Source organism: Callospermophilus lateralis, chromosome 10, assembly GCF_048772815.1.
Source record: "Callospermophilus lateralis isolate mCalLat2 chromosome 10, mCalLat2.hap1, whole genome shotgun sequence".
In the NCBI taxonomy this organism is placed as follows: Eukaryota; Metazoa; Chordata; class Mammalia; order Rodentia; family Sciuridae; genus Callospermophilus; species Callospermophilus lateralis.
This window is the reverse complement of record NC_135314.1, coordinates 128,899,471-128,925,206: the sequence shown is the minus strand read 5'-3', so window position 1 is coordinate 128,925,206 and position 25,736 is coordinate 128,899,471. Positions and strand designations below refer to the sequence as shown.

The following is a 25,736-nucleotide window of genomic DNA, read 5'->3' as shown; positions in this document are numbered from 1 at the left end:
TGTAATATTTTAATTTAAAATAGCGTGAATAGTGTGGAGATCCCTCTTTAATCCAAAGTACCACTATTTAGAATTTATGCATGGAGAATTTGGGATGATTTTAAAAGGCTTATTCTGTGTACTTTCTCTATTTAAATATGTAAAAATCAGCATATATCATTTTTATAGTAGCAAAAAATACTTTTATTTTTTTTAATTAGGAGAACTTTCATTGGATACCATTTTCTTTTTTCCTTTTCTTTTTTGTGTTCTTTTTTATTTGTTCTAAAAAGATATACAATGACAGTAGAGTTGCATTTTGACATATTATATATACACAGAGTATAATTTAGTCTAATTAGAATTCTATTATTATGGTTGTACAGAGTAGAGTACAGAGTAGGTTGTACAGATGTAGAGTTTCACTGGTCTTATTCATATATGAACATAGGAAAGTTATGTTGATTGATTCCACTGTCTTTCCTAATCCTATCCCCTATCCCTTCCTTTCATTCTCCTTTGTCTGATTCACTGAACTTCTATTGCTTTAAATAGATATTTCTGCCAGGCACAGTGGCACATCCCTATAATCCCAGCAACTCAGGAGGCTGAGGCAGGAGGATCACAAGTTCAAGGCTAGCCTCAGCAATTTAGCAAGGTCCTAAGCAACTGTAGTGAGACCCTATCTCAAAATTAAAAGTAAAAACATAAAAAGGGCTGGAGATGTGGCTTAGTGGTAAAATGCCTCTGGATTCCAGTACATTGTAAGTTGTACATAATGGAGGGATTTGTTATTACATACTTATACATGTACACAAAATAAATATAATTTGCTCAATATCATTCCCCAGTATTTCTCTTTTCCCTCTTAGTTCCTTTCTTCTACTCTACTGATCTCCCTTTGATTTTTCATTATTATTTTAGGAAGAAGAAAAATCTATACCATTCACTGCAAAACTGTGAAATATAACCAGGCCAGGGATATAGCTCAGTAATATAATGCTTTCTGAGCACACACAAGGCCCTGGGTTCAATCCCCAGCACTACAAACAAAATTATTTTAAATGTAGGTTCATAATGAGCATTCAGGACTTCACAGTGCACTAAGATCCTGCTGATCTAGTAAGTGATTGGAGGATGGTCAATAGTGGGATATGGCATGAAGGGCCACCATTGAACTGATTTGACATTTATCCATTCAACAAACATTTATTTAGCATCTACAATGCACCAGCAACTCTACTAACTATCAGAGTTATAAAGTCAAATAAGAGGTGATCTTTGCTCTCAAGGAACTCAGAACCACCTTGAAGAGCCTGATTTCTCAGCCCCAGTCCTATTGGCTTTTGTTGAATCACTCTTCATGTTGGGCTCTGTTGGAGGTTAATGTCACCCCTGACCTCAAATCATTATGCGCCAGTATCACCTCTGACTTGTGACAACAAAAGTTTCTCCTGAGTTTACTAAATCCTTCCTGGGGGAGGGAGCTAAGCACCCCCCTATTCAGTTGAGAACTCTTGGTGTTGTGGGAGGCTAATTAATTGTTACCATAGTTGCCCGTAGTCTGGCTGGGCACAATTCAGAGCCACTTGTCAAGCAGAAATTAACTTTATTTTTAGAACACAGGCACCACATGAGCTCTTCAGGAATTCCCTCAGAGCCCAACTGCCACCACCAGCTTCCTGGGAGCCTCTAACTCCCACTCCTCCAGCTCTTGAGGCCCATTGGCTGGGTCACGTGGGCGGAGTCAAAAGAGTCCCCCAATGAGCAGCTCCATGGTCCGAAAGGGCGGGGAAACAGCCCAATGAGCATCACCGCAGAGGAGCCAATCAGCTGGCAGCTGGAAGTTTGCTGGGGCCATGGTGAGCCAATCAGCTGGAAGTTTGCTGGGGCCCCTTGAGCTGTGGCTCTCAACAATAGTTATATCAGGAGACTTGGCTGGACTGGGACCTGAGAGGCAAGGAAGAAGGACCAGAGACAGAAAGCAGCAGTGCAGGGGCGTAGGTGGGGTTGGCTCTTTCTGAACCACACTGTGCTTGCTGAGAATTAGAAGAGATTCTTGTGCCAGGGCTAATGAGAAGCAACTGTAGCCTCAAACCAAAGCATGTCTTCATTCCTTGTTCAGTCCAGAGGGCTGTTAGTTATGCTTGGCCCTTTTCATCCTTCTTGGCCCTACTATACAGGCCTCCTGAAGTGCTCTGGTACAGTTCAACCTCATTGTGAACCAGTAAGAATCTGCCAGTAAGATTCAATATTGTGAGGTTTCACCATCTTGCTTTATTCCTGGTGATTCTCTGTTCCCCAATTAGTCCACACCTATCTAGGAAACTGGGTCCTGGAAACACTCAGGAAGCCAGACTGAGGAACTCAGGGGCTAAGTATCCTGTACTGGGTCCTCTTCCTCTCAGGTTCTTTCTTGATGTGCTCACTCACACTGGCTTCAAATAGAAGTCCATTTTTTTGGATGTTATCAGAACTCTATCCGCCCTTGGGCAAACCACTGGGACGTATTGAGATTTCATCTTTCATTTACAAAACATTTGCAAAATCATGTTTTACCTATTTCACTGTTTGTTTTCCTGTCTCTCATATCTGCCAAAGTATCTCTCCCATGACTTTCAACTGGAGCTTAAACCCTAAATAGCCATTAACAAAAGCGAGAGGTGATTACTTCTCAGTGTGTTCCCATTACTTGCATGACTGGTGGATTAAAGTCTGTCTCCTCAGTTAGATTTAAAAACTCCTCACTAGGGACAGGAGTCAGAGCCTGCTCACCATGACCTAGCAGGGGCTTGGGAGGAGCAAGGACTCAATAAACATATGTTGCCATGACTCGTTTTATTCAAGCCCTTTCAAAAGCTGAGCTTAAAGACACAAGAGAACAAATGTTCGAGGTGATGTTTCAAACATGGTGACCATGAACCAGAGAAATACTTTTGAATGTGGTCATCTGCTCTGTATTCCTTAAAGTATATCAGAAACTCTTTGTTTTGCTGGAATACAAGGTTTATTTCAGTTTCTCCTACTGCAACTGGATGCATCCACCTAAAGCCTGGGTCTGACCAGAGACACTTCCTGCTCCATGAACCCAGTGGCTTCTGAGGCACATTGTACCAACCCTTTACCCATCTGCTACTTCCCTCTCTTTTCACACCTTGGAACCCAGTGGCCTTATTGTCTCCACCACATATTTCATCACCTAGGCCATACCCTGTGCTAGAAAGACTTCTTACATCCCTAGGATGTGAGACTTCTACCTGTCCTTTTAAACCCATATCAAAAACCTCTTCCTCCAGAAAATTCTCCTGATTTGACAAACTGAATACAATTATTTCTTTCAAACTCATACTCCCATCTTACCACTGTTTATGACATTTTCCATGATTATCGCATAATATTTATCTACCTACAAAACCTAAACAATGAAGATCTCTTGAGGTCAAAGATTGTGCATGTGTGTATGATAGTTATGTTCCTCTGGTACCCATTTCGTGTAATTTAAAGAATAGCAGATATTTTTGTCTGAATGGAAGTATCTACTGGTTGAAGTTTTTAGTAGATTTTTTTTTTTTTTCTGAATGAAACTGAAGTGAATTGAATTGGAACAGACAAAACCCTTGTGCTGAAGTAGTAGAATCAGCTTGTTGTCCTCTGACAGAATTTAAACTTTGTCTCAGGATGACTCACCAATACTTAAAAGAAATGCAACTCACAGCCTTGTTTCTCAAATAACAATAGGCTTTAAAATCTGATTAGCAGAATTTAAAGCCTGCAGTACTGGCCTCTCCAAGAACATTTCAAATTTCCATCAAGATAATGTCATCTGATGTTTACTGAATTTTGTAAACCCTGGATGTGAGTTTTGCTAGACCCTTAGTGAGTTAGACAAAAAAACAAACAAAAAATGTTATTGTCTCTTGACTTGCTTATTGATGAGAAACTGATGTGAAATATACCCATACTCCTAACCCTATATAGAGTAAGAAATCCACTTGATTATAAAGCATCATTATTTTGGTTGGATATTTTATTAATATACTAAAGTAAGTAATTATTGAATTCTTGGTATATTACTTGGCTTTTAAAAAATAAAACAGTTTGAAAAAAAATAAAAATAAAACAGTTTAGCTATCTTTAATTTCTGAACTTAATCTATTACAAAGTTCCTGAAGCCAATTCTCCCAGTTTTTCCTCTGGCCTCCTGCCTTTGGCTAATCCACTCCTGATTTCTGGCTTACTTGGACAAGCTTGGGGAAAAACAAAAAGAAATAAAATTCAAATCCATCAATTATACAGCTGGTGAACAGCTCGAGTAAAAAGTTTAGTGGAGGACAAACTATTGACAACAGCCTGTTCTCATAAGTATCTGTAGATATCAGTTGTCTATGATTTCAATTACCTAGTGCCCTAGGATAGAAATTCAGAGTTGGCAACATGTTGCTTTCATGGTACAGTAATAATTGAATGTTTTAAGCACTGTGTGGGAACTATTATTTATGTCAGTGCCTCAAAGTTTCCATTACTAATTTAAATAATATATAAATAGCATATTTACTAAATTAAAAATATCCATTTTCACCTCTTGTTTTAGGCATCTCATGGCCGAAGAGGACATACAGGCCCACAGGTCAGTGATTCTTTTTCTTAACTCCAAATTATCAATATTTTATGTCCAATCAAGGACCCAGATAAAGGCTCTGTAGTCTCTTTCCAGCCAAAATGTCTTTTGCTTTATGATAACATTGATTATGCAATAAAATGTTGGAAAACTTTTAGGCTACAATTTCAAGAATTCAAATTTCAAAATAAAATGAAAATTTGAGCACTTTAGTTAAAAAAAAACATAAAAATTAATGACCAAAGACAGTATTTAGCCCAATTATTGTTAAGTTCAGCACTTTATTTGGATTTCAAGGAATCTCCATACTGCTTTCCAAATTGGCCACACCAATTTGCAGTCCTACCAGCAATGTACAAGTGTACCCTTTTCCCCACATCCTCGTCAGCACTTGTTGTTATTTGACTTCATAATGGCTGCCAATCTTACTGGAGTGAGATGGTATCTTAGGGTGGTTTTGATTTGCATTTCTCTGACTGCTAGAGATGGTGAGCATTTTTTCATGTACTTGTTGATTATTTGTATGTCCTCCTCTGAGAAGTGTTTGTTCAGGTCCTGGGCCCATTTGTTGATTGGGTTATTTGTTTTCTTATTGTTTAATTTTTTGAGTTCTTTATATACTCTGGATATTAGGGCTCTATCTGAAGTGTGAGGAGTAAAAATTTGTTCCCAGGATGTAGGCTCCCTATTTACCTCTTTTATTGTTTCTCTTGCTGAGTAAAAAACTTTTTAGTTTGAGTGAGCCCCTTTGGTGATTCTTGTTTTTAACTCTTGTGCTATGGGTGTCCTATTAAGGAATTTGGAGCCCTATCCCACAGTATGTAGATTGGAGCCAACTTTTTTTCAGATAACTCAGTAAACAACCTTTCTTTTAGAGTTTTGTTCAATTAACTCTCAAACCTTACTTACAATTTGTAGAAACCCCATACAAGTCAATAAAATACAATGAAATTTTAATACAAAGTGCATATTCTGAATATTTTGTTCAAAAAAATAGATCAAAAGCCATATGATATCCCCTTTGCACATATTGGTGATACATTATACATGCTTTATGAGCCTATGATATTTCTCACCAGAGAAAAGAAGAATTTTACTCATGAAATGAATAACTAAATTAAATTGTAGCAGATTTCTTTTCAGAAAACCATGGTAGTACATGCAAGTATAGACGAAAAATAACTGTTATCCTAGAATTTTATACCTAACTAAACTATGAGTGAATGTAAAATAGATGCTTTTAGACAGACAAGGAGAGTGTACACACACATACACACACACACAAAATTTGTTTTAGTCTGTTCCTGATGCTATAACAAAATGCCTTAAAATGGGTAATTTATAAACAACATAATTTTATTTCTTAAAGTTCTAGAGGCTAAGAAGTTCAAAATCAAGTCATCAGCAGATTCAATGTCTGGTGTAGGTTTGTTATTTTCTCTGCTTTTTGCCATATCCTTACATGGTAGAAGGATCCCACAACTTCCTCAAGCCTCTTTTATAAAGTCTTTAATTCCATTCATAAGATTGAACCTCTTATGATGTATACCTCCCAAAAGCCCTGCTTCTTAGTACAATCAGTCATATGAAGGATTAAGCTTCAGTGTATGAATTGAGGGAGTTGATCACATATACATTTAGACCATAGCAAACTTCAAAGTTAGACTTCCATAAAAAGAAGAGTAAATCCAACAAAATGGCATGAGATAAATGAAATGAGATGGAGAAAGTGTTAAAAAATCCTTCTTTCTGATTTCAAGAAAAAAGTATCAGTGATGGACATTTAATCCCATCCAACTGTATAAGAACTGAGATACAAACCTAGGCTATCCTAATAGTTGCCTAAATGAAGCTTTTCATAATCCTTTTTTCCTTTTGGGGGTGAGAATTTTTATCTGTGACAGAGTCCAGAATAATGTGAAGAGAATGCTTAATGTTTTCTCTCTAGCTATTTCATCTATTTGATTATAAATATGATACAGTAAGATACTTGGAGATGTTTAAAGAAAATATGAAGCAAATTCTTAGTTATTTTCAAGCCACATGCCCAAGAAAGATATAACATAATACAAATTTTATTGAAAAAGCAGGGGTGTGTGTGAATGTGCACATACATTTAAAGACTGGAAGTAAATACACCATATTTCTGCTTGGTAAGTATTTGGATTTTTATTTTCTTCTTTGTATTTGTCCTTATTTTGTATATTTTTGTAAAGATCTTCATTGCCATTATAACCACAAGAATATTAACCATCTTGCACTTAAATAAAATTCTTAGGAAACAGCATTAATAGGTTGATTGTTTCTCGCCACAGGGAAAAACAGGCATTCCAGGCCCAGATGGACTTGAAGGCTCCTGGGGACTTAAGGGCCCTCAGGTATGTGGGAAGACCAGTCAGGGTGTGAGACCATATAGCAGAATCTGGGTATGGAAGAATTTGAAGCCTTGATAGAAACCCTCAAACCACCTTGCAGAATTACAGATGTTTAAAGCATTTTCAAGGTAATGAAGTAAGGAAACAATACCATCTTGACTTGTAAAACTTGTAAAACATTCTAAGTTTTGTTCCAGTTAAGAGGTGGAAAGAGTATGAACATATTGGGCAGCAGTCCCTAAAGGTTTGGTTTCTGGGTCCTTAGGATAATCCAGTGAGACCCTGAGCCAAGGAAAACATTGAACCTCAACTCTGGGAATTGTGGTCAATTTAGCACAGTAATGGCTCAGTGTTACATATCTGGATGTCCGTGATGTAGAAAAATTGGCTACGCTCTAGGAAAGAATTGCTCCAGATACAGCTGGAATCTTCTGCATGGTGATCTATAGTGTGGCACTCAGCCTGTCCTTTCCAGCTCACTTCTCCAGGGAGCAGCACATTTTCCTTTGCAAGGAATAAACCATAGTTGGCTCTTTACACGGATCACATGAGAAGAGAGGGCAAAATGCAGCCTATAGTAAGGATGAGACAGAAGAGAAATAAATGCTGATATTAAAGAAAGAAGCCAGACCACAAAAAAAGATAGGACTTTCTTTCCTTTTCAAACTAGTTTTGAAAGCAAGAGAAATAAGTGTATTATTTGGCACATGCAGGATAATGTGGTTCGGATAGTTTTCAACGTTTTTATGACACACAGTTAGAAAATAAAAGCATTCTATGTTGGCAGCTTGGTGTGTAGAAGTTCAGCAAAATATCCTTAAACATCAGAAGAGAAACTCACCAAGATTTCCAAGCAGTAAACAGTCTTCCCCTTGGACCTCTATCTCTTTCTAGCTTGATTGCTTTTCTTTGTTGTTACTTACCAGCTGAGGAAAGCTCGATTTTCTTACTTTTAAGTGAGAAATCTTTGCCACTGGGAATGTGGGGAAGCATTTCAATAGATTCACTGCCTTTATTTCATGCTAAACAAAATAACACTACAGCATCCCTCCTTCCATTTTATAGAACATCACCTCTTTCACCATGTAATTTAAAAGGTAAAGCAAAAAACCGAATACAGCATGAAGGTTTATCTCTGCATAATATAAGGAATCCACAGTTAGTAGACAATACAGTATTCCAAAAGTAGACATATCTAAATTCCATCTTACCATTACTTTTATCTTCTTTCTGACCCGTCTTTCAGTGTGGTTATTGAAATAGAATATCTACTTAAATATTTTGGTTCCAGATTTGCACAATTAGGGATTTCTTTTTTTTTTAACCTAAGAAATGTATGGGTTCATAGTACAAAGATTTTGAGGACAACTAGACAGCAGAACTGAAAAGCTCAACTGTTCAATATTTCTCCCAGGACCCATTTCCCTTTGTCTGCAGATGCCCAAGCACCTAAATTTCAGATTAGACTCTAGTGTCTCCACACAGATGAGGGGGGAGCTTTCGAGATTTAGATGGACCAATGATGTCCCTGGAATTCTCTTTCCAATTTCTGTCCGTGTTGCTGACTCAGCATTTCCACTTTAAAAAAAAAAAAATCAAGTAAATATTCAAGTGTTCTCTTTTAGGGAGAAAATAATACTGAAATTCTGTGTGTTTAGGGCCCAAGAGGAGAGGCTGGTGCAAAAGGAGAAAAAGGAGGCCTGGGAATGAAAGGCCCTCAGGTATGTAATTGAGAGAGAAAGCAACTGCCTCTGTTTTTGATCTTGGCTTTACTGTGGATGTTTTTGTGTTTCCACCGCCCCCCTACAGGTGGAATTATTTGTGGCCTGTGAATTAACATCATGTCCTAGTTTGTCTCAGTGCCGCATGTGGTGGCTACATCACATTCTGGTTCTCATCTTGCAGAGGGAGCTGTCATTCTGTCAGGCACAGAGGTGGGAGATCATGTCTAGCTCTCTTTTCCTCCATTGCTCAGCTGAGGTCAAGGATTCCTCCTCTGTGTAAATCAGGTTACATTAGTCCCCTGATTTCAAGTCTCTTAGGACATCCTAGCACACTCAGGATACAGCCCATTATCATGATTCTCAACCAAAGAAGAGAATCGAAGGAGAAGCTTCTGGGGAAACTATAAAACATTCCACCCCCTGGGACCCTCCCCAAATCATGTAAATCAGAATCTCTGGAAGTCTGGCAATGCTATCAATCATTCTAAATTCTCCCCAGGTGACTCTATTACATACGCAGGGCTGGGAATGACGGCTCAACATCAACCCGTCTCTGATTTCAAAGTGCGTGAGAATCCTCTGGAGAACTTGTTAAAATACAGATTCCAACCTGGTAGTTCTTGGTCAGGGCCTGAGATTCTGCACTTCTAATGAGCTCCCAGGTGCTGCAGCTGGTGGTGGTCTCCCGTCCACACTTTGAGGAACAGGCCCTTGCTTGTTCTCATAGTCTATGATTTGTTTAGCTGTTTGTCTATCATCTTTGCTAAGATTTTTAACCTCCATAAGGTCTAGTGTTTTATTTACAGTGTCTCCCCAGAGCCCAGAACAGTAGTACCTGGCACATAGAAAAGAATAACACATAGTCATACAGTGAATCAGGCAGTAAATGAATGAAAGAGATACACATAGGACTTGCACTCTCCATTAACACTAGGATGAAGGGAATTCATTACTTTTCACCTTATTGGTTAAATGGAGGCAATGGCCCAACACTTAAGTGGCTGTGCTTATCATTAGAATATTTAATAAGCTATTTGCATAAACTTGTATCACATGACATGATGTGTTAAAACATATTAATAACTAACCGCTCACGAAGATGTTTGTTCCCAGTTTCAGTGACAGTGCTCCTTTGAAAAGCATGAATACTTTATAATTTTACAATAGTACTAAATTGATGAAAATAACTATTTCGAATTCACATCCTCAAATTGTTAAACACTTGTTAGCACTACAAATTGAAATTTTTAAAAGAAACAGTAGCAAGTATTATACCAAGGAAAACATTTATCAGGTGATTATCTCATTAGTTTATATAAAATATTGAAACATAGGTGGATCAAAATCCAAAGGTCTTGCTTTTTAAATTTTTGTTCTAGAATCCAGTATGGCATTCAACTGGCTGTTACGTTAATAACTTTTCCATTTTTCCCTATAGTCTATCTCTGTGAGTGAGACCCTTTAATCTTTCTTTGGCAATATTGGTCATAGTCATAAATCATTCACCCCCTTGGCATTTCCAGAATTAGTCAAGAGGTGCCACTCTTCATTTATCTGGCTGGAGAATGCAATTTTCCTTCTTGGTTTAATTTTCATGAAATACCCTGTCAAGACAGTGAAAATGCTGTTTCAAAGATGTGTGGATTTTTCTGTTCCATACATGGTGAATTGTTTCTAGTGGAAAACCACAGAAATGAACACCATCAGAGGTACAAGAGAGTATTCTTTATCAGATCTGTAAACCCACGGCCACAGGTTTCATATTGGTGTATAGCACACAAGGACCAGCCACTCTAGTGGAATAAGATGAGCACTTTCTAATAGTACATCTAATAGTACATCTAATAGTACATCAGGATGTACATTTAGAAAAGGGATGTGATTACTGTTGGTGTTCTGAAGACTCATAAACTTACAAGGTATTAGGATGCTCTGCATATATCAAACGTGCCAATTCCATCTGTGACTATGATATAAAAAAAAATAACAATTCACAATGAAAAGGAAGAAAGTGCTTTGAAAGGAATGGCATATTGTTTTGTACTTCCCCTTGTTCCGTCTTTGATTTCCCTTAAGATCGCATCCTAACATAACCAACACCTAGAAAAAGAAGGAAAAACTAGATCCAAAACACCAATTTCAGTTGGAGCTATAATTATTCTTTAAACATTTATGTTATCTCAATTAAATAATCACCAGTGGCATGTGCAATATCAAGAAAGGATGGAATTGTTCAATGCAAATTGGAGCACAAAGTAGAATTTCTGTTATTGTCTTTACAAAGCATAGTGCAGTGGTCAAGAGCACAAGTCTGGAGCCAGACTGCCTGGCCTTGAGTTCAGGATTTGTACCTTACTAGTTGTGTGAATTGGGCAAATTTATTTAACACCTTGGTGGCTCATTTTTCTCTACTGTAAAATAAGAATACTACTAGTAGCTCCCTCATTAGAGGTTGTGAAAATTAAATGGCCTAATATATGTAGGTGCTTAAAACATTACTTACAGTAGTAAGAACTACATAAATGTTTGTTATTACTACTATATTGTGTCAACATCACCTAATTTAACAGAGGCATTTTATGCCCAAAGAATCTGGGTCACTCTTCTGAGGAAAACCAGATTAGTAACATAACAGTATGTAACTTATATCACAATCCTCAGGTTTCGTCATTCTGCATAATCTAAGTTGGACAGTCCATCAACCATTCCTTTCACTAATTTGACAAATTACTGTGCTTTCTGTGTATCAGGCCCTATATCAGGATATGAGAAGGAATCCAATATAGATTCCAGCTTCAAGTACACCTAGCCTCACAAAAGAGATTCATGCAAACAAATAACTGAGGTGCATTGTACTGAATTGTTAAACTAGAATTATACCCAAGGTAGAGTGGTGGGAGAAAGGATGGACTTCAATGGGGAGATAAGTGGATCCCAATTTTCAGAATGAGGAGTTATTTTCCAGGTCAGCAAGGAAAAGGTAGGCACGTAGTGAACCGAGTTAAATAAAGCAATCCATCAAGGTGAGTTTGGGAACCATTAAATAGTATGGTATTGTTGGAGCATTGGAACATGGGGTGCATGGGAGAGCACTTGAAGGTAAGATTAGGACTGTCTCACACACTAGCGTGGTCAAGACTGGCATCTTCTCAAGTGTCTTGGCATTTGTCCTTGCATTAGTCCATCACTTGCTGGCCTCTTCATTTTTGTTTTCTCAGACAAAACTCATATCCAACTCTTATATAAACTGAGCATTTAATCTCCTTGTTTCTTAGCTTGATATTTGTTGGTTATAAGTTTTTGCAAGATTTTACCCTCATGCGAACAAAAAGCAAGGAGTGGTCAGCATTTCTCTTAAGTGTGGGGAGAACCTGCACCTCTTGCCCTGCCCTGCCATGTCCCAACCAAAGTTGAGATATCCTTGGCAATGAATGTCCCAACCATCGATCCCAAACTCCTAGTGCCATATTTTCTAAAAAGATGCTAAGGATATATATTTTTTAAACATTTGAACTCTGAACAGTTTCTTTCTATCCTCACTTAACACTAAAACATTTGTGGCTGCCAAGGGCAATGAAATAGATTCAACACAAGCAAAACACTTCCAGCCTGAGTCCCCATGTTGGAGGTTTGATTTAGCCTCAGCTGCCTGCCTCAAGTTTGGAGACTCACATTTTTAGACCTCCAATCTAAGCTGGTGCATGGGTGTAAGACCTTGGGAAGTCGGTCTCAGACATGGACCTCAAAATAGCAGAGTGGATGGTACTTTAGTTTTAAGAGCCAGAATGAGGTTCAATTCCCATCTCATCCTCATATTAACTAAGTGATTTGGGATAAATGCCTTGAGAATCTATTTTTGATTTTAATTTCTTGCTACATTGTTGTGGAAATTAAAGATTTTATCTCCCACTTAGCACAGTGCCCTGTATAGAATAAAAAGCTCCATAAAAGGCAGCCATTACAGCAAAGCCAATGAACCTTTAACCTCTAACTAACACCATTGCCCTCAGCTGCTCTTTATATTCCATAGCTGTTCTTGATGTTAAATCCAGGGAACTCTTTGGCTTTGATACCCAGGGGTGCTAGGAAATTTTCTCCTTTCTTTTAGAAACTACCAAATGATCTTTCATCTAACACTGGTATTTGAGTAGGTAATTTATCTGGATAACCATTCATTGAAACCTGAGCCCTATTTGATAAGTCACAAGTCTCCGTTTGGTACTTTGTAGGATCCTGCATAGGAAACAGAATCAGGTATTTTCTGATTTGCTGATGACAAGGTCTTATATGTATTCATCCATCCATCCATCCATCCATTCATCCATCCAAGGCATCTTTTATTTTGGAGGTTCTTAAATCATGTTAACTTCTCATTCTACTTGTATGTGCTTTGAGTGACTACACATGAAATAATATTCCAGAAATCTTCTCCACCTCTGAGTTCTTTATGGAAAGAGAGCTGGTAGGCAAAACTTCCAACTGGTACCATGTTGTCAAGGATAATTAGAATCTCTCTGCTTTTTCTCTCTGTATTACATGAATTTACATGGGAAAACAACCAACTAAGCACATTATTCCTTCCCTCCTGAGGATCATTCCTGAAAAGACAGATGGGTGGATGGATGGACAGATTGGTGGGTCCTAAGTACTGTATGGTGTTCCAGATAAATGAAGTCAATAGGATTTGCCTCATCCTTTAGGAAGTGTGCAATTGAGTCTCTAGTAAATCAGAAAGAGAAATAAATCAATAGTTACATACAGAGTAGAGTAATCGGTGAGATGAGAATGAGACCTAACCCAACAAGCCAGGAGGTTCTGCTGTTCTTCCTGGAACAATGATGCTGCTAATAGTAAGATTTTTGGAAGATGGGGATTAAACTACTCCCTGTTGTCTGACTCGTAGTTGAGTGGTTTGGAGAAGTGAGCTATAAGGAGGGATCCAGGGTGATTTTAGAGTTTCTGATTTGGGTTTCAGCAGGAGTAAAGGTGACAGCATGCCTTGATGAAAAGAATACGAGACTAGGAGCATAATTTAAGGTAAATAAGATTATTTTCATAATTGCTCCCTGTGGGATATCCAATAGTCATTTAAATAAATGAATCTGGTATTCAGTTGAGTGGTTTGGACTAAAGGTACATTATTTAGGGGTCATTATGTAGAAGTGGTATGTGAATTTTGTGTGGTAGGGTACTAGTTAAGAAGGGGGTTAAAATGAGGGAAATGGGGGAAAGGATGGAGATTTAAGAGACAAAGAATAGGAGTGTTTGAAGGTTAGTGAGAGGACACTAGAGAGGGCCCAGGAAGATCTTGGTAACTTGATGTTACAAAAGTTAATGGAAAACTTTCAAAGAACACATGATCAATCTCAAATAAAGTAAGGGCAGAAAAATATTGATGTGGTTGAACACGAAGGTCATGGGACAGCTCTGTGCCATGGTGAAAGAGAAAGTTCAAAGGAAATGAATCGAAAGCTTTCTATAGAGGGTAAAGAAAATGAGACTTTCCTTTTAAATAAAGAAGGAAAAGAAATGGGGGATTATGGAAAAATTATCTTCCTTAGCAATCAATTTACTGTTCAACAATCCCGCTTATTAGGAAAATGTTTTTTTATGTTCCACTCACTACATTTTTTATTTTTTTAAAGAATGAAAAGGTTAATGTGGCAATTTTTTTTTGTTCCAAACAAAATTAATTTGTTAAGCATTGTGCTTATTACACTGAGATTAGCTTATTTACTTTTAAATTATAGCAACCATGATCAAAAATATTGTGAAAATATTTTAGTTCACAGATGTTGGGATTACTTAGAAGTACCTGTAAACAGCTTTGCAAAAAGATATTTCTCTTGACATATGTTTGGATATCCCAAAGGAAAAACCTGATCCCAAGTGCTAATAACAGAGGAAGGCAAGTTGTGTTGTCTTTGAATTGGGATTTAAAAATGTTCAGCCCTAAAGCTGTTCCAATAAAAAATGCTTTCTAGAATGTTGGAAGAATTTACTTCTATTATGTCAATAGATTTTCCATTTAGATGCATATTATGTCTATCCATCTGTTCAAGTTGTATTATTATGTTTTCAGAAAGTTTTAAAGCTTTTTTTTTTTATATAGGTCTTGTATCTTTCTTGTTAAATTGAACTTATGTACTTTGTAACTTTTTTCCCTTTTGTAAATGGGAATTCACTTACACTTTTCTCTTTTCTAATCTTTTCTGAAACTATTTCAGAATATTTATCCTGTGCTACATGAGCATATTTTGTTAAAATGTGAATTGATTTTTAATGGTTTTTTTGGGGGGGCGGTCATTATTATTTATTTTGGGACTTTTGATTTGTTTTGTAGTTTGTTTGCGGTGCTGAGGGTTGAAATCAGGGCCTTGATCATGCTAGGCAAAGTGTTCTACCACTGGTCCCATGCAAATTGTGTTCAGTAAAAATTTTCTTGAGCTTTTTCTGATGAATATTATTTGGAAATAAAGAAGCCAAGCCTGCATTCAAAAAAATAAAAAATAAAAAGACTGATCCTTTGCTTTGGTAGAATGTGTTTCTTTTAAGGCAAATGTCACCATTTTAGCAACATCTGCTTGGAGAGCAAAATTGTGAGAACCTGAAATCTCTTTGGAAGAGAAGACTCACAAGGAAGCACAATCATTTAGGCAACATCTGGCATGACTTACTTTATTAATTTTCTTTTATTTACTAGACTTTATTTGACAGCTGCAATACTTTTTTTCCAGAGCAAGAATCTGTACAGCCATAACTCTTCTCGCATCTGTAGTTCATTTTCCTCTTAGAAGAGACACAAAAGTTTTAAAGGGAAGTTGCTTCTATGTTTTGCGCTATTTGCAAACCTTGTTTTGTTTCAGGGGCCTCCAGGACCCGAAGGAGAAGCAGGCAACCAAGGCCGTTTGGGAAGCCAAGGAAATAAAGTAGGTCACATTCTTTATACCCCCCCAAAGTTGGGGTTTTTCTCCTCAAGAGAGCTGTGTCTGGTTGTTCTCGCCAGAGCCCTTTCAACACAAAGGAAAACACATCTCATTGCCCCTAAACCCTGGCTTGATTCTTAGAGAGCCAGTGACCTCTAAGGACATGGGTGTGGACCAGGATGAGGTCACGGATTCCAGCTCAGCATAATCTCACGAGGAGCTACACCCAGTAGGAGCTGAGGGATCTCGGGGAGGAGGGGGACTATTCTGGCTTGGCCTTTCTTTCTCTCTCCCACCCTTCCTGCATCTTTACCTCCCTCCCTCTTCTCCTCCTTCTTTCTCTTGCTTGCTTTCTTCCTTCCTTTCTTTCCTCCATTCATACAAACCTCTGCACCTTTTAAGACCAAGGCCCTGTACAGAGCCTTCCCTTTGTCTGAGCTGTAGAGTCAGCTACGGAATCTTCATTCATTCCCTGATGCATTCCTGGTGCTTAGAACAGTACCTGACAAGTATTAGTGCTTAGTGAATACTCGATGAATGAATGAATAAATTTCTAGGTGGTATAATGAATATGATGTGAAAGCCACAAAAACTCAGAAAAATTTCAAGACAATAATCTAGGGCATAAAATGGAGAGGGATAAGGGAATGACATGGAGGTTTAAACAGCACTGATAGAAATACTTCTGGGTTGGAATATATCTAAGAAGATATAGGCTGTGAATGAGCTTAGAAGATAAGACCTTTGGCAAGCAGAGAGGCAGGATGGGTGATTTGGGATTATTCAGGGAATGACAAATGCCACCCTCTGGCAGGCACATAAAGAACAATGTGTCTATGTGACTGACTTTCTTCAGTAGCCAGTGCTAGCTATCTACAGGTTGTGAATGGAGTGTCTGAACCCAGCCAGACTTGGAAGATGTTAAACAGGCAACCAGTGAAGGGTTTTGAAGGTAGAGAGCTTGGAAGCCAGGAGATCAGGCAGTACACTCTCACAGCCTCCGGGACAAGCAGAGATTGGGCAACTTCACAGGATGAGGATTCCTCAGTGACAGCTCCATAGGACTCTTCCAACAGGGAACTGTGGCCAGCAGAAGGGGCTAGGTGATTTGGGGCTTCTAGCATCAGTGGAGACACCACCATCATAGATGCAGGAAAGTCACAAGGAGGAGCGGGTTTCCAAAGGAAGAAAATCTTTTGCTATGGGAGGTAGGTCTGGTTGGAGATGCAAAATCATTGGGGTTTAAAAAAAAATCCCCTCAGTGTTACCTATTTGTAAGAAGTGTATGAGAAGCTAGAAGACAATGCTTTATTAGGGAAGAAGGGAAAGAAATAGAAAAGTTCATTGGATTCTGTGAAGAAGAATACTAGAAGGTACGGTCACCAGTATCAACAGGTCTAGAAACGTGGAGGGGAGGAGAGAAGCCATTCCATCCAGTGGCTAAGGATGCTCAAAGAAGAGTTCCCAAAGTGTAGCAATTGAGAGGAGAAGAAAGGAAGGGACCCAGATTGCAAAAGACTGACCACATGTTGGTGAGGAGGAACTGAATACAGAGCTGCAAACTACTCTTTCAATAAATTAAGCCTTTAGGAGGAGGAGGAAGACATTACTGCCCCTACTGCCAAGGTCTAGGCAAGGTTGGAGCAGGGGGTGTGTGTTTTCAATGACAGGAGAGATGTAGCATGTTTATGATCAGAGAAGAGGAAGGAGGAGATGGAGGAAGAAAAAGCAGAGTAGCTGCTCGAACACAGAAACTTCTTGACAAAGAGAATGAGGTTGAAGACATAAGGAAAAGAGGGAAGCTGTGTCGGACAACTGCTAGCAAGATATGATGGAGGCCAGAAGTCGAGTGACGAAAAAGACAGCTGACCGGATGACGTAATAAGATGCATGAACAACAATCGGCTTCAGAGGAAGGGATTTCTAGGGCATGTGGGTCAGCAATAGTGGTCAGGAGATGAACGTTTGGAACAGACACAGTGTTGCCTTCTGTCCTGGAGAAGGGTGTCAGGGAAGTGGTGTCACTGGTGACAAAAGTTCCCTGTGCAGTGAGGAAAGGTGTGTATGTGACAGACATTGTGGATGTGCCCATGGATGTAAGTCTATTATGTGTGAAATGAAGCCACTCCTTAGGGTGTGGTAGAAGGGACTAAAAGAGGAGTAGACAGAAATGGAGGGACCCTAGAGCTGGATAGAGGTGAGTATGTGGAAGGAGACAGACACAGCTGGGTAGTTATACCTATGAAGATTATTAATGAATAAACTTGTAAGGAGCCATGCAAAAATTTGGGAGGAAAGGGCCCCACAGCAAACACAAACCCTCTGGGCAGACCCAGGATGGACTGAGCCCTTAGACTCATTATTAATGAGATAAACCCCCAGACACTTACCCCAAGCTTACTCCAGTAAGTTCACATCCACAGGGAAACAAGCAACCCAGCAATTAATCCTGCTGGACTCAATGCCTGGCTTACCAGAAACCAAATGTTTGGCCCTGGACAAGCCATATGACTTCCTCTGTTTCTGTAACTTGAAGATGTTCTCAAATTTCAATGTGCATGGGAATCAGCTGACAAGTTTACTTTAAAATACATATTGTTGGACTCCACTAGTGAGACTAATTCAATGGGGTCCAGGAGTTTCCTTTTACACTTGAACCCTGGGTGACCGTGGGCCAGGTGGCTCCAGAGTGAGAATCAGAAGATCTCTGCTTCTCTTTCTATTCTATTTTATCCCCCAGAGTTCGGGGCTGTGGATAATAATCCATTTGCAATTCTCACACTTAGTAGACTTCCTTTTGTGTTCTTAAAAATGACTTAGCCACTCCCAAACACTTCAGTGTAGTCTGCACCTAACATTTTCTTTCAAAGAATATAACATGGACCGGGGAGAAGGCTGGATAGTAACCTGATGGTAAGGAAGTTCGACCCACACTACGTCAACCCCACAGTCAAAGTTAACATTGACAGGGGCTGGGGATATGGCTCAAGCGGTAGCGCGCTCGCCTGGCATGCGTGCGGCCCAGGTTCGATCCTCAGCACCACATACAAACAAAGATGTTGTGTCCGCCAAATACTAAAAAATAAATATTAAAATTCTCACTCTCTCTCACCCTCTCTTTAAAAAAAAAAAAAAGTTAACATTGACAAGTCACGTTGATAGTGTGTAACCTTGATAGGATGTGATGAGATGGTTTTATACCCCTGTGGTCTTCCTCCCCCAAACCCATAATCCCAGTCTCATCATGAGAAAAAAATATCAGTCCAACTCCAAGTAGGGACATTCTGTAAGATGCCTCACCAATGCTCCTCAAAACTGTGCAGGTCATTAAAAGCAAGAGAAGCCTGATAAAATGCCCCAGTCCAGAAGAACCTAGAGACGTGACATATGGTATCCTAGGTGGGATAAAGATGTTTGATTCACAACATTTCTGTAAATCTAAAACCATTCCAAACATAATTTCTAATTTTTTTTTAACAGGAGCTAACCTTCCTTTTTAAACCCATGTTGATTTTTCCATGTAGCTGGACTTGCCTAAGACAATACTAAGATTGAGGTATAACCCACAGTAGGTGCTTTACTAGTCAGAGGTTAGAAACTATTGCCAGCACCCTTGGTTGTCTGATTCACACTCGGAAACCTTAAAACTAGTTCAGTATATCTACCATCTTTGTAGGAGCCTGATGATTTGCATGGATCATCATGGAAAACCTTTCTATTAACATTTTTCTGAACAGTACAGTGCTTCCTCCTTGGCTCGTGGTAAGACAGTTTCATGGCATGAGCTGCCAAGAGGCAACTTGCACTAAACAATAAATCAGACCTCTGAGAATTCAACTGTCAGTGGAAGAGACCTCACTGGCCAACAGCAGCCAGCCATTCCTCTTGTGTCGTTTGCATAACACACAGCCCCGGGCACAAGCGCCTTGGTGTGTGTGATACACATGGATGCAATTGAATGTTGCCTTTGTGCCATCATTTCTGATTTCCATCAGAAAAACAACCTAATAAAGACATATTTCACTGTGCTCTTTAACAGGGAGAGCCTGGAGATGCAGGAGAAAAAGGAGCTATTGGCTTTCCTGGTCCTCGAGGCTTGCAGGTCGGTTCTGTGATTTATTGGTACTTTTGATCTGACCCTTGGAATCTTTTAGTTCGATAGATGTCTGAATGCTACCTCTGAAGAGTCTATGAAGAGTTTTAGTGATAGTATCTCAGTCTAGCTTTACAGTGTGCTAGAAATTGAGAGTGATATCATCCTCACCTTGATCTAGTTCCTGGGCCAGCTTTTCCAATACAGTGAATTCCCAAATATAAAAAATCATGGCCAGGATGATCTTGGAGCCAAAGGCTAAAATAGACAAAACTTGCATTTAGTATCCCCTTAATCTTTCTTCCAAACTTTCTTCCCATTAGAATCTCTTTATCAGAAACCCATTCCATCTGCCCCCATTGCTCCCAGTAGCCAATATCCAGACATTTTGGAGTTCTTGTTTTTGCCCAGGAAATGGGAAATGGATTAGACCTGAGATATTAAAACACAAATACAACTGCTACCTCCATTACCAGTATTCCCAACGCTTTGTCTTTTCATCCTCATAACAACACCATGAGTGGGAATTATTACTCCTCCTTTGCAGATGTGTTTAGTGCCACTATCACAAAAATGTCAGTGGCCTGTCCAGAGGGAGGATCTTGCATCCTAGGCTTCTCATCAAACCCCAAACCTGGCTGTCTTGTTCTATTGTGAATAAGCCTGCCTCTATCTGGAGTTTGAGATGTTAGTAATTAATTGCATTTTTCCAGGGTGATGATGGCAGTCCAGGTTATGGTAGTGTTGGACGTAAAGGAGCAAAGGTAAGACACATCTACCGAAGCTGAATGTTTTCCCTTTACTTTTTATTGCTTGTTTTATTTGTTTGTCTCATATATATATATATTTTTTTCAGTGAATAAAACAATCTTGTAGTTTGAAACGTATTTTTATAATGTGTTTGCTATTGGCTGATATCCCATGGGGACATGTACAAGAGAAGAGAATGAGAGGGTTTAAGGTGCAAAAATTGAAACACAAAAATGAATTCTGTGTGCTTTGCAGGGATGTATGGTTAGGGCCTGACGTGGTTCAGCTTAAACAGGGCCTCTAGTCTTAGCAGTTCGGGGTTGAAGTTTGTTCAAGAAAGCATTCCACACTCTGTTTTCCTGTTACTATGTTTGCTTTAGCCACTAGTGAAAGATTTTGCAGGATTTTTCAAAATGCATTGGGCCAAGTGGTAACTTAAAAAAAATGAAACAAAACAAAACAAAACAAAAAACTGTACATCAGAATGATCATTTTTGTATTGTCACTGAATTAAGTGCCTGGAAATAAGTAAGTTTACCAAAGCCAGTGAGTTCTATATACCAAAAATGACCAGTAAAAACTAAGGATTAAAAAGACCCAATCATAACTACAAAATCTTCAAAAACATAATATGGTTTAGGATATCCTTTCTGAAAGAAAAAAAAAAAAAGTTCGAGACCTAAGACAAAGATCTGAGATATAAAGTAAGCGGAGAGGCAGAGTTCCTGATGCAAAGTCTAAATCGTCCTAAAGATCAGTGCGATTCCAAGTGGTCTTCCCAAGGGGAATAGTTCAAAAGTCCATCTGGGAGTATAAAAAAACAAACAAACAAAAGAAAGCTAAAAATTTTTGAGAAATAAAGCTAAGGAATGAAGAATCTCTAGTGAAATGTTTGTTAAAGTAGAGAATAATTGAAAAGAGCCTTAATATCTCATAAAAGACAAATATTCAATAGCCTGACATTGGGTATTGCCACTCTACAAAAATGAATGAGTAGTGTTTATAATTATGCTTAAAATTTTTAGGTTCAAAATATAATTAAGAGGCTGGGGTTGTATAGCTCAGTGGTGGAGCACTTGCCTACTATGCATGTATGAAGCACTGGGTTTGATTCTCAGCACCACATATAAATAAATAAAATAAAATAAAGGTTCATTGAAAACTACAAAAAATAATTAAAACTAACATAAATAAATTTATATTTTCAATGTCAAGTGAACATTTGGAATGTACCTAGAAAAACATCTATCCCCATTGCACTAACATGCATTTTTAAAAGTTCAAAAGAAGTAGGACAGAATATGTATCATGGTTCTGGGTAGGAAGATTTGGGTGCTGATTCTTCTTTCATCCTTTCATATTTTATGTACATTTAATATTTGCTTTAATAATCAGAAAGTAAACTTGATTTTTTGTAGAATAGTGATTACTAGAGGTTGGGAAAGAGGCATCTGTATTTGATTGGTGCACGCTGTATCCATGTATTGAATTATTACACTGACCCCAATAATAAATGCAATTTGCACATGTGAAAATAAAACTTAAAAAATAAACTTTATTTTAAATATGTATTCTCTTTATCAAGTAAAAGGAAGGAAGGAAGGAAGGAAGGAAAGAAGACCTTACAATGAATAATCAAGCTTAGACTCTGTAGGTTTCCAAGTTCGCCATGAAAATCCATTTTAAGAAGATTGTTCCAGAGACAGGGTCAAATGACCATGTATTCTGTTATATATATGCAGAAGAGACACTTTGTAATTCCTCAAATCACTTTAGCCTCAAGTTCCTTTTAGTCACTTATCAAGGTTGTCAAGTTTTGATGCAACCTATAAATTATTTAATTTAGATTGGAGTTAGTTTCTGCAACAGTGCTATTTGGTTTCTAGTTTGCAACTGTTTGAGCCCTTAGTTGGTTCGGAGGCACTAAACAAGTCAGCAGATAAATTAGAGTTAGTAAAAAGACACTGGGCAATGTGTGCAATTAATCTTCTCTACTGTCAATTGTAGGGACAAGAAGGATTCCCTGGAGAGAGTGGACCTAAGGTATTGTGTACTTTGCATTCTTTAGAGATCTGTCAGAAATACTCGTGGGGTTAGGAAACATATCCTAGGCCAACAGAAGGACTATTCCTGTTAAGTAGATGTTCTACCTCTGAGGGGAAACGAGGGAAAAAACAAATGAGCCAACTTTTTAAAATGATACCTTTATTTATAAGTATAAGATTTTCAAAAAACATTTCATGCCTAATTTTTTTAATTCATAGGTAAAGGAAGAAAAATAATTCTTCTGAAAATTTTCTTCTCCAGGTGATCCTTCCCCTCTATCATATGTATTTTTTTCTTTCCTCAGAGAAAACTAAAATGTAAAGAAAGTCAAAATGATCTGATTTCACCTGGCTCAATTTTCTCAGTATGTTTGTAAGTTGTCTTAAGATATTTTCAACTTTAAGGCTTCCAGTTTTTCTGGAAACATTTACTAAACTTGATAAATGCCAGGCCTGTGATAGGGTCTAAGGACAAAACAAGTTCACTTCTCCCAGGGTCTGAGTTCTATTTGGGAAGACCTAACTGTGAGACCAGCGATGCACCGTGCCAACTTTGTGAGAGCTTCACAGAGGAAAAGAAAACCCTTCAAAGACAAAAGAACATGTGAAAAATGACTTCATGTTGGAATCAGTTTAAAAGCACAAATATATCTCTGTGATATAGATTTGATTTCATTTTAATGCACTTAGGGTGAGACGGGGGACCCTGGGAGTCCAGGAGAGACTGGACCCAAAGGATCCAGAGGCATAACGGTAAGCTTCTCAGATTCCCATTGCTGACCCCTTCGGCTACTTCGGAAAGTCCTTCTTCATGCATATATAGTCATTTGACTTATATAGACTTGTTCCCAAAGTCTTATAAAATGTATGGATTTTGCTAGGCGCCATGGCGCATGCTGTAATCCCAGCAGCTCCGGAAGCTGAGGCAGGAGGATCACAAGTTCAAAGCTAGCCTTAGTAACTTAGTGAAACCCTGTCATAAAATTAAAAAAAAAAAATTAAAGAGGGCTGGGGATGTGGCTAAGTGGTTATAATACTCATCTCTCAATGCCAGTAAGAAGATGTTCTTGTTGTTTTATTTCTCAACTGCTCCCTTTTAGTGAACAAATTCCCTGTCCAGGCTGTCAAGGTACCATTGTTATCACTAGAAATAAGATTTTTTTTTACCCAAAGGAATTCTTGTGATCCAAAACAGGTTTTACACACCCAAAATATGATCAATTTAATCCTATCTCCCTGCAAGATTGAATGCAACTTAATAATGCCCCCTGACTTCTTGTCTTCATGAATGAGGTATTGTTAAGCTATTTTTAATAAGATATATGCTAAAAGGTTTCATCTTAGCTCAGAAAGATAATTTCTTGAGTTTTGTGAGAACATTTGTGTTTAATATATAACTGAATATGTCTTTATTATTTTATGGAGGGGCTTAGCTATTGCCTGATGCTCTGGGACAATGAGAAGAAAGATATGTCTCCAGGACATCACATAAGCATCAATACACCTAAGGCTGAGGGGTTAAGAATAGATTTCTTACATTCCATGACTCTGTATATCTTAGGCTATGAACAAATGAGTTGCCTGTGGGTTCTTTTTTAAGATTATATAAAGGCAATTGAATCTCAGTAATGTCTTCATCTCTTTCTTCATAATAGCACTGGTCAAGAGAATTAGGAAGAATAAAATCTCTGATAAAAATTTATCATGCTAAGTGAAATAAGCCAATCCAAAGGCTGAATGTTTTCACCGATGATGTGGAAGCTAAACCACCAATAGAGTGGGTGGGGAAGAAAAGAAGTTCAGTGGATTAAACAGAGGGGCATGAAGGGAAGGGAGAAGGGACAGCAATAGGAAAGACACTCAAATGAATCGGACATAATTTTCCAATGCACATGTACAAAAATACCTAAGTGAATCCCATCATCATGTACATCCACAAGAATGGGGTGCTAATTAGAGTAAGATGTGTTCCATGCTTGGATAATTATGTCATAGTGGACTCTACCAAGAACTTTATGTATAGAGAATATTTATGTAGCTTTTAGGGGTGCAAGATAAAGAAAGTTCTCTCTCCCTTCTTCCTCCTTCTCCCAAGAGGACTTCTTCCCATCTATATTGAACATTTTTTGGTGGCTATCCTTTATCCTTATGCCTTCAAAAAATGACAAAGATTGATTTAATTAGAAAAATAATTGGAAAAGACTTTCAAATTAATCTAGATGTCATCTGCATTGAAATATCTCTGGATCATTTCCTTTGGCTTATTAACAGAGCAGTTTAACCTTGAACATCACAAGCATGCTAACAAGCTCAGCTCTTTATTGCACTCCCTTCCCGAGATGGCACATTAATCATTTTTTTTTTTTTGAAAAACAATAAACTAGTACGAAACATATAAACTTTGCCTCTTGGCCGTTGGAAATATTTGAATTTCTCCTTTGTGATCCATGTTGCATTGTTTGTGACTGGCTTTTTTCACCCATCCATCTGCTTTGGGTATTTTTGTCATTCAAAGTTGAAGTTTTAGACATTAAAAATTCTCAGGTTTTCTCCTGAAAGAGCAGAAGTTTCTATTGGAAGATTTTGGTAAAAAACCTTGCCTTAAATTCTGAAAATTTAAAATTCTGGGTGATTTTAACCTGTTTTATTTTGTGTAGATGTGCTCTGTTTGTACGTGTGTTTTCATTAAAAACAACTTTACAAACAGTTTGAAACAGGCAGGCTTTTCAGCCTTGACACTGTTGACATCTCAGGCTGGATAATCCTGTTTGGGAGCTGCCCCAGGCATTGGTGAGTGTTTAGCAATACACCTGGCATCTCCCTGCTGCATGCATCACCCCACCCTCCCTAAACACCTCTACAGACCTCTCCAAGTCGGGGGGCAGCTAGGGGAGGGGTGGCAAAATTCTCCCCAGCTGAGAACTGCTGGTTTAAAACATGACACCATGTTAATGTTTTTAATGGCATTTTTATCGGTCCAAATTAAAAAAAAAAAAAAAAAAAAGGAAGAAATTTAAAAACTGGTCATCTCTCTGCCCCTCTCAACTCCTCCCATTTCCTTTTCCTCGGAAACAACTTTCATTTCCTAACTGGTGATTTTGGAATTGGCAATATGTTTCTAAATGTCACGCCTCTGGCCCCGACCTTTTGATTTTTAAGTTTTAGGCATTACTGTAAAAGTTGCTGATTTACCTTTCATCATTTGCCTTTGATCCAAATCCCTTCT

General features: G+C 38.3%; 1 protein-coding gene across 1 annotated transcript in view; it reads left to right on the top strand.

The window, feature by feature from the left end:
* Nucleotides 1-25,736, top strand: part of Col6a6 (collagen type VI alpha 6 chain) — a 102,999-nt gene that overhangs the window by 44,427 nt on the left and 32,836 nt on the right. Inside the window, exons 20-27 of the mRNA XM_076868439.2 lie at nucleotides 4,571-4,606; nucleotides 6,913-6,975; nucleotides 8,631-8,693; nucleotides 15,563-15,625; nucleotides 19,662-19,724; nucleotides 20,429-20,479; nucleotides 22,473-22,508; nucleotides 23,201-23,263. Coding sequence (XP_076724554.2) covers nucleotides 4,571-4,606; nucleotides 6,913-6,975; nucleotides 8,631-8,693; nucleotides 15,563-15,625; nucleotides 19,662-19,724; nucleotides 20,429-20,479; nucleotides 22,473-22,508; nucleotides 23,201-23,263 — 438 coding nt within the window. The remainder of the gene's footprint in view (nucleotides 1-4,570; nucleotides 4,607-6,912; nucleotides 6,976-8,630; nucleotides 8,694-15,562; nucleotides 15,626-19,661; nucleotides 19,725-20,428; nucleotides 20,480-22,472; nucleotides 22,509-23,200; nucleotides 23,264-25,736) is intronic.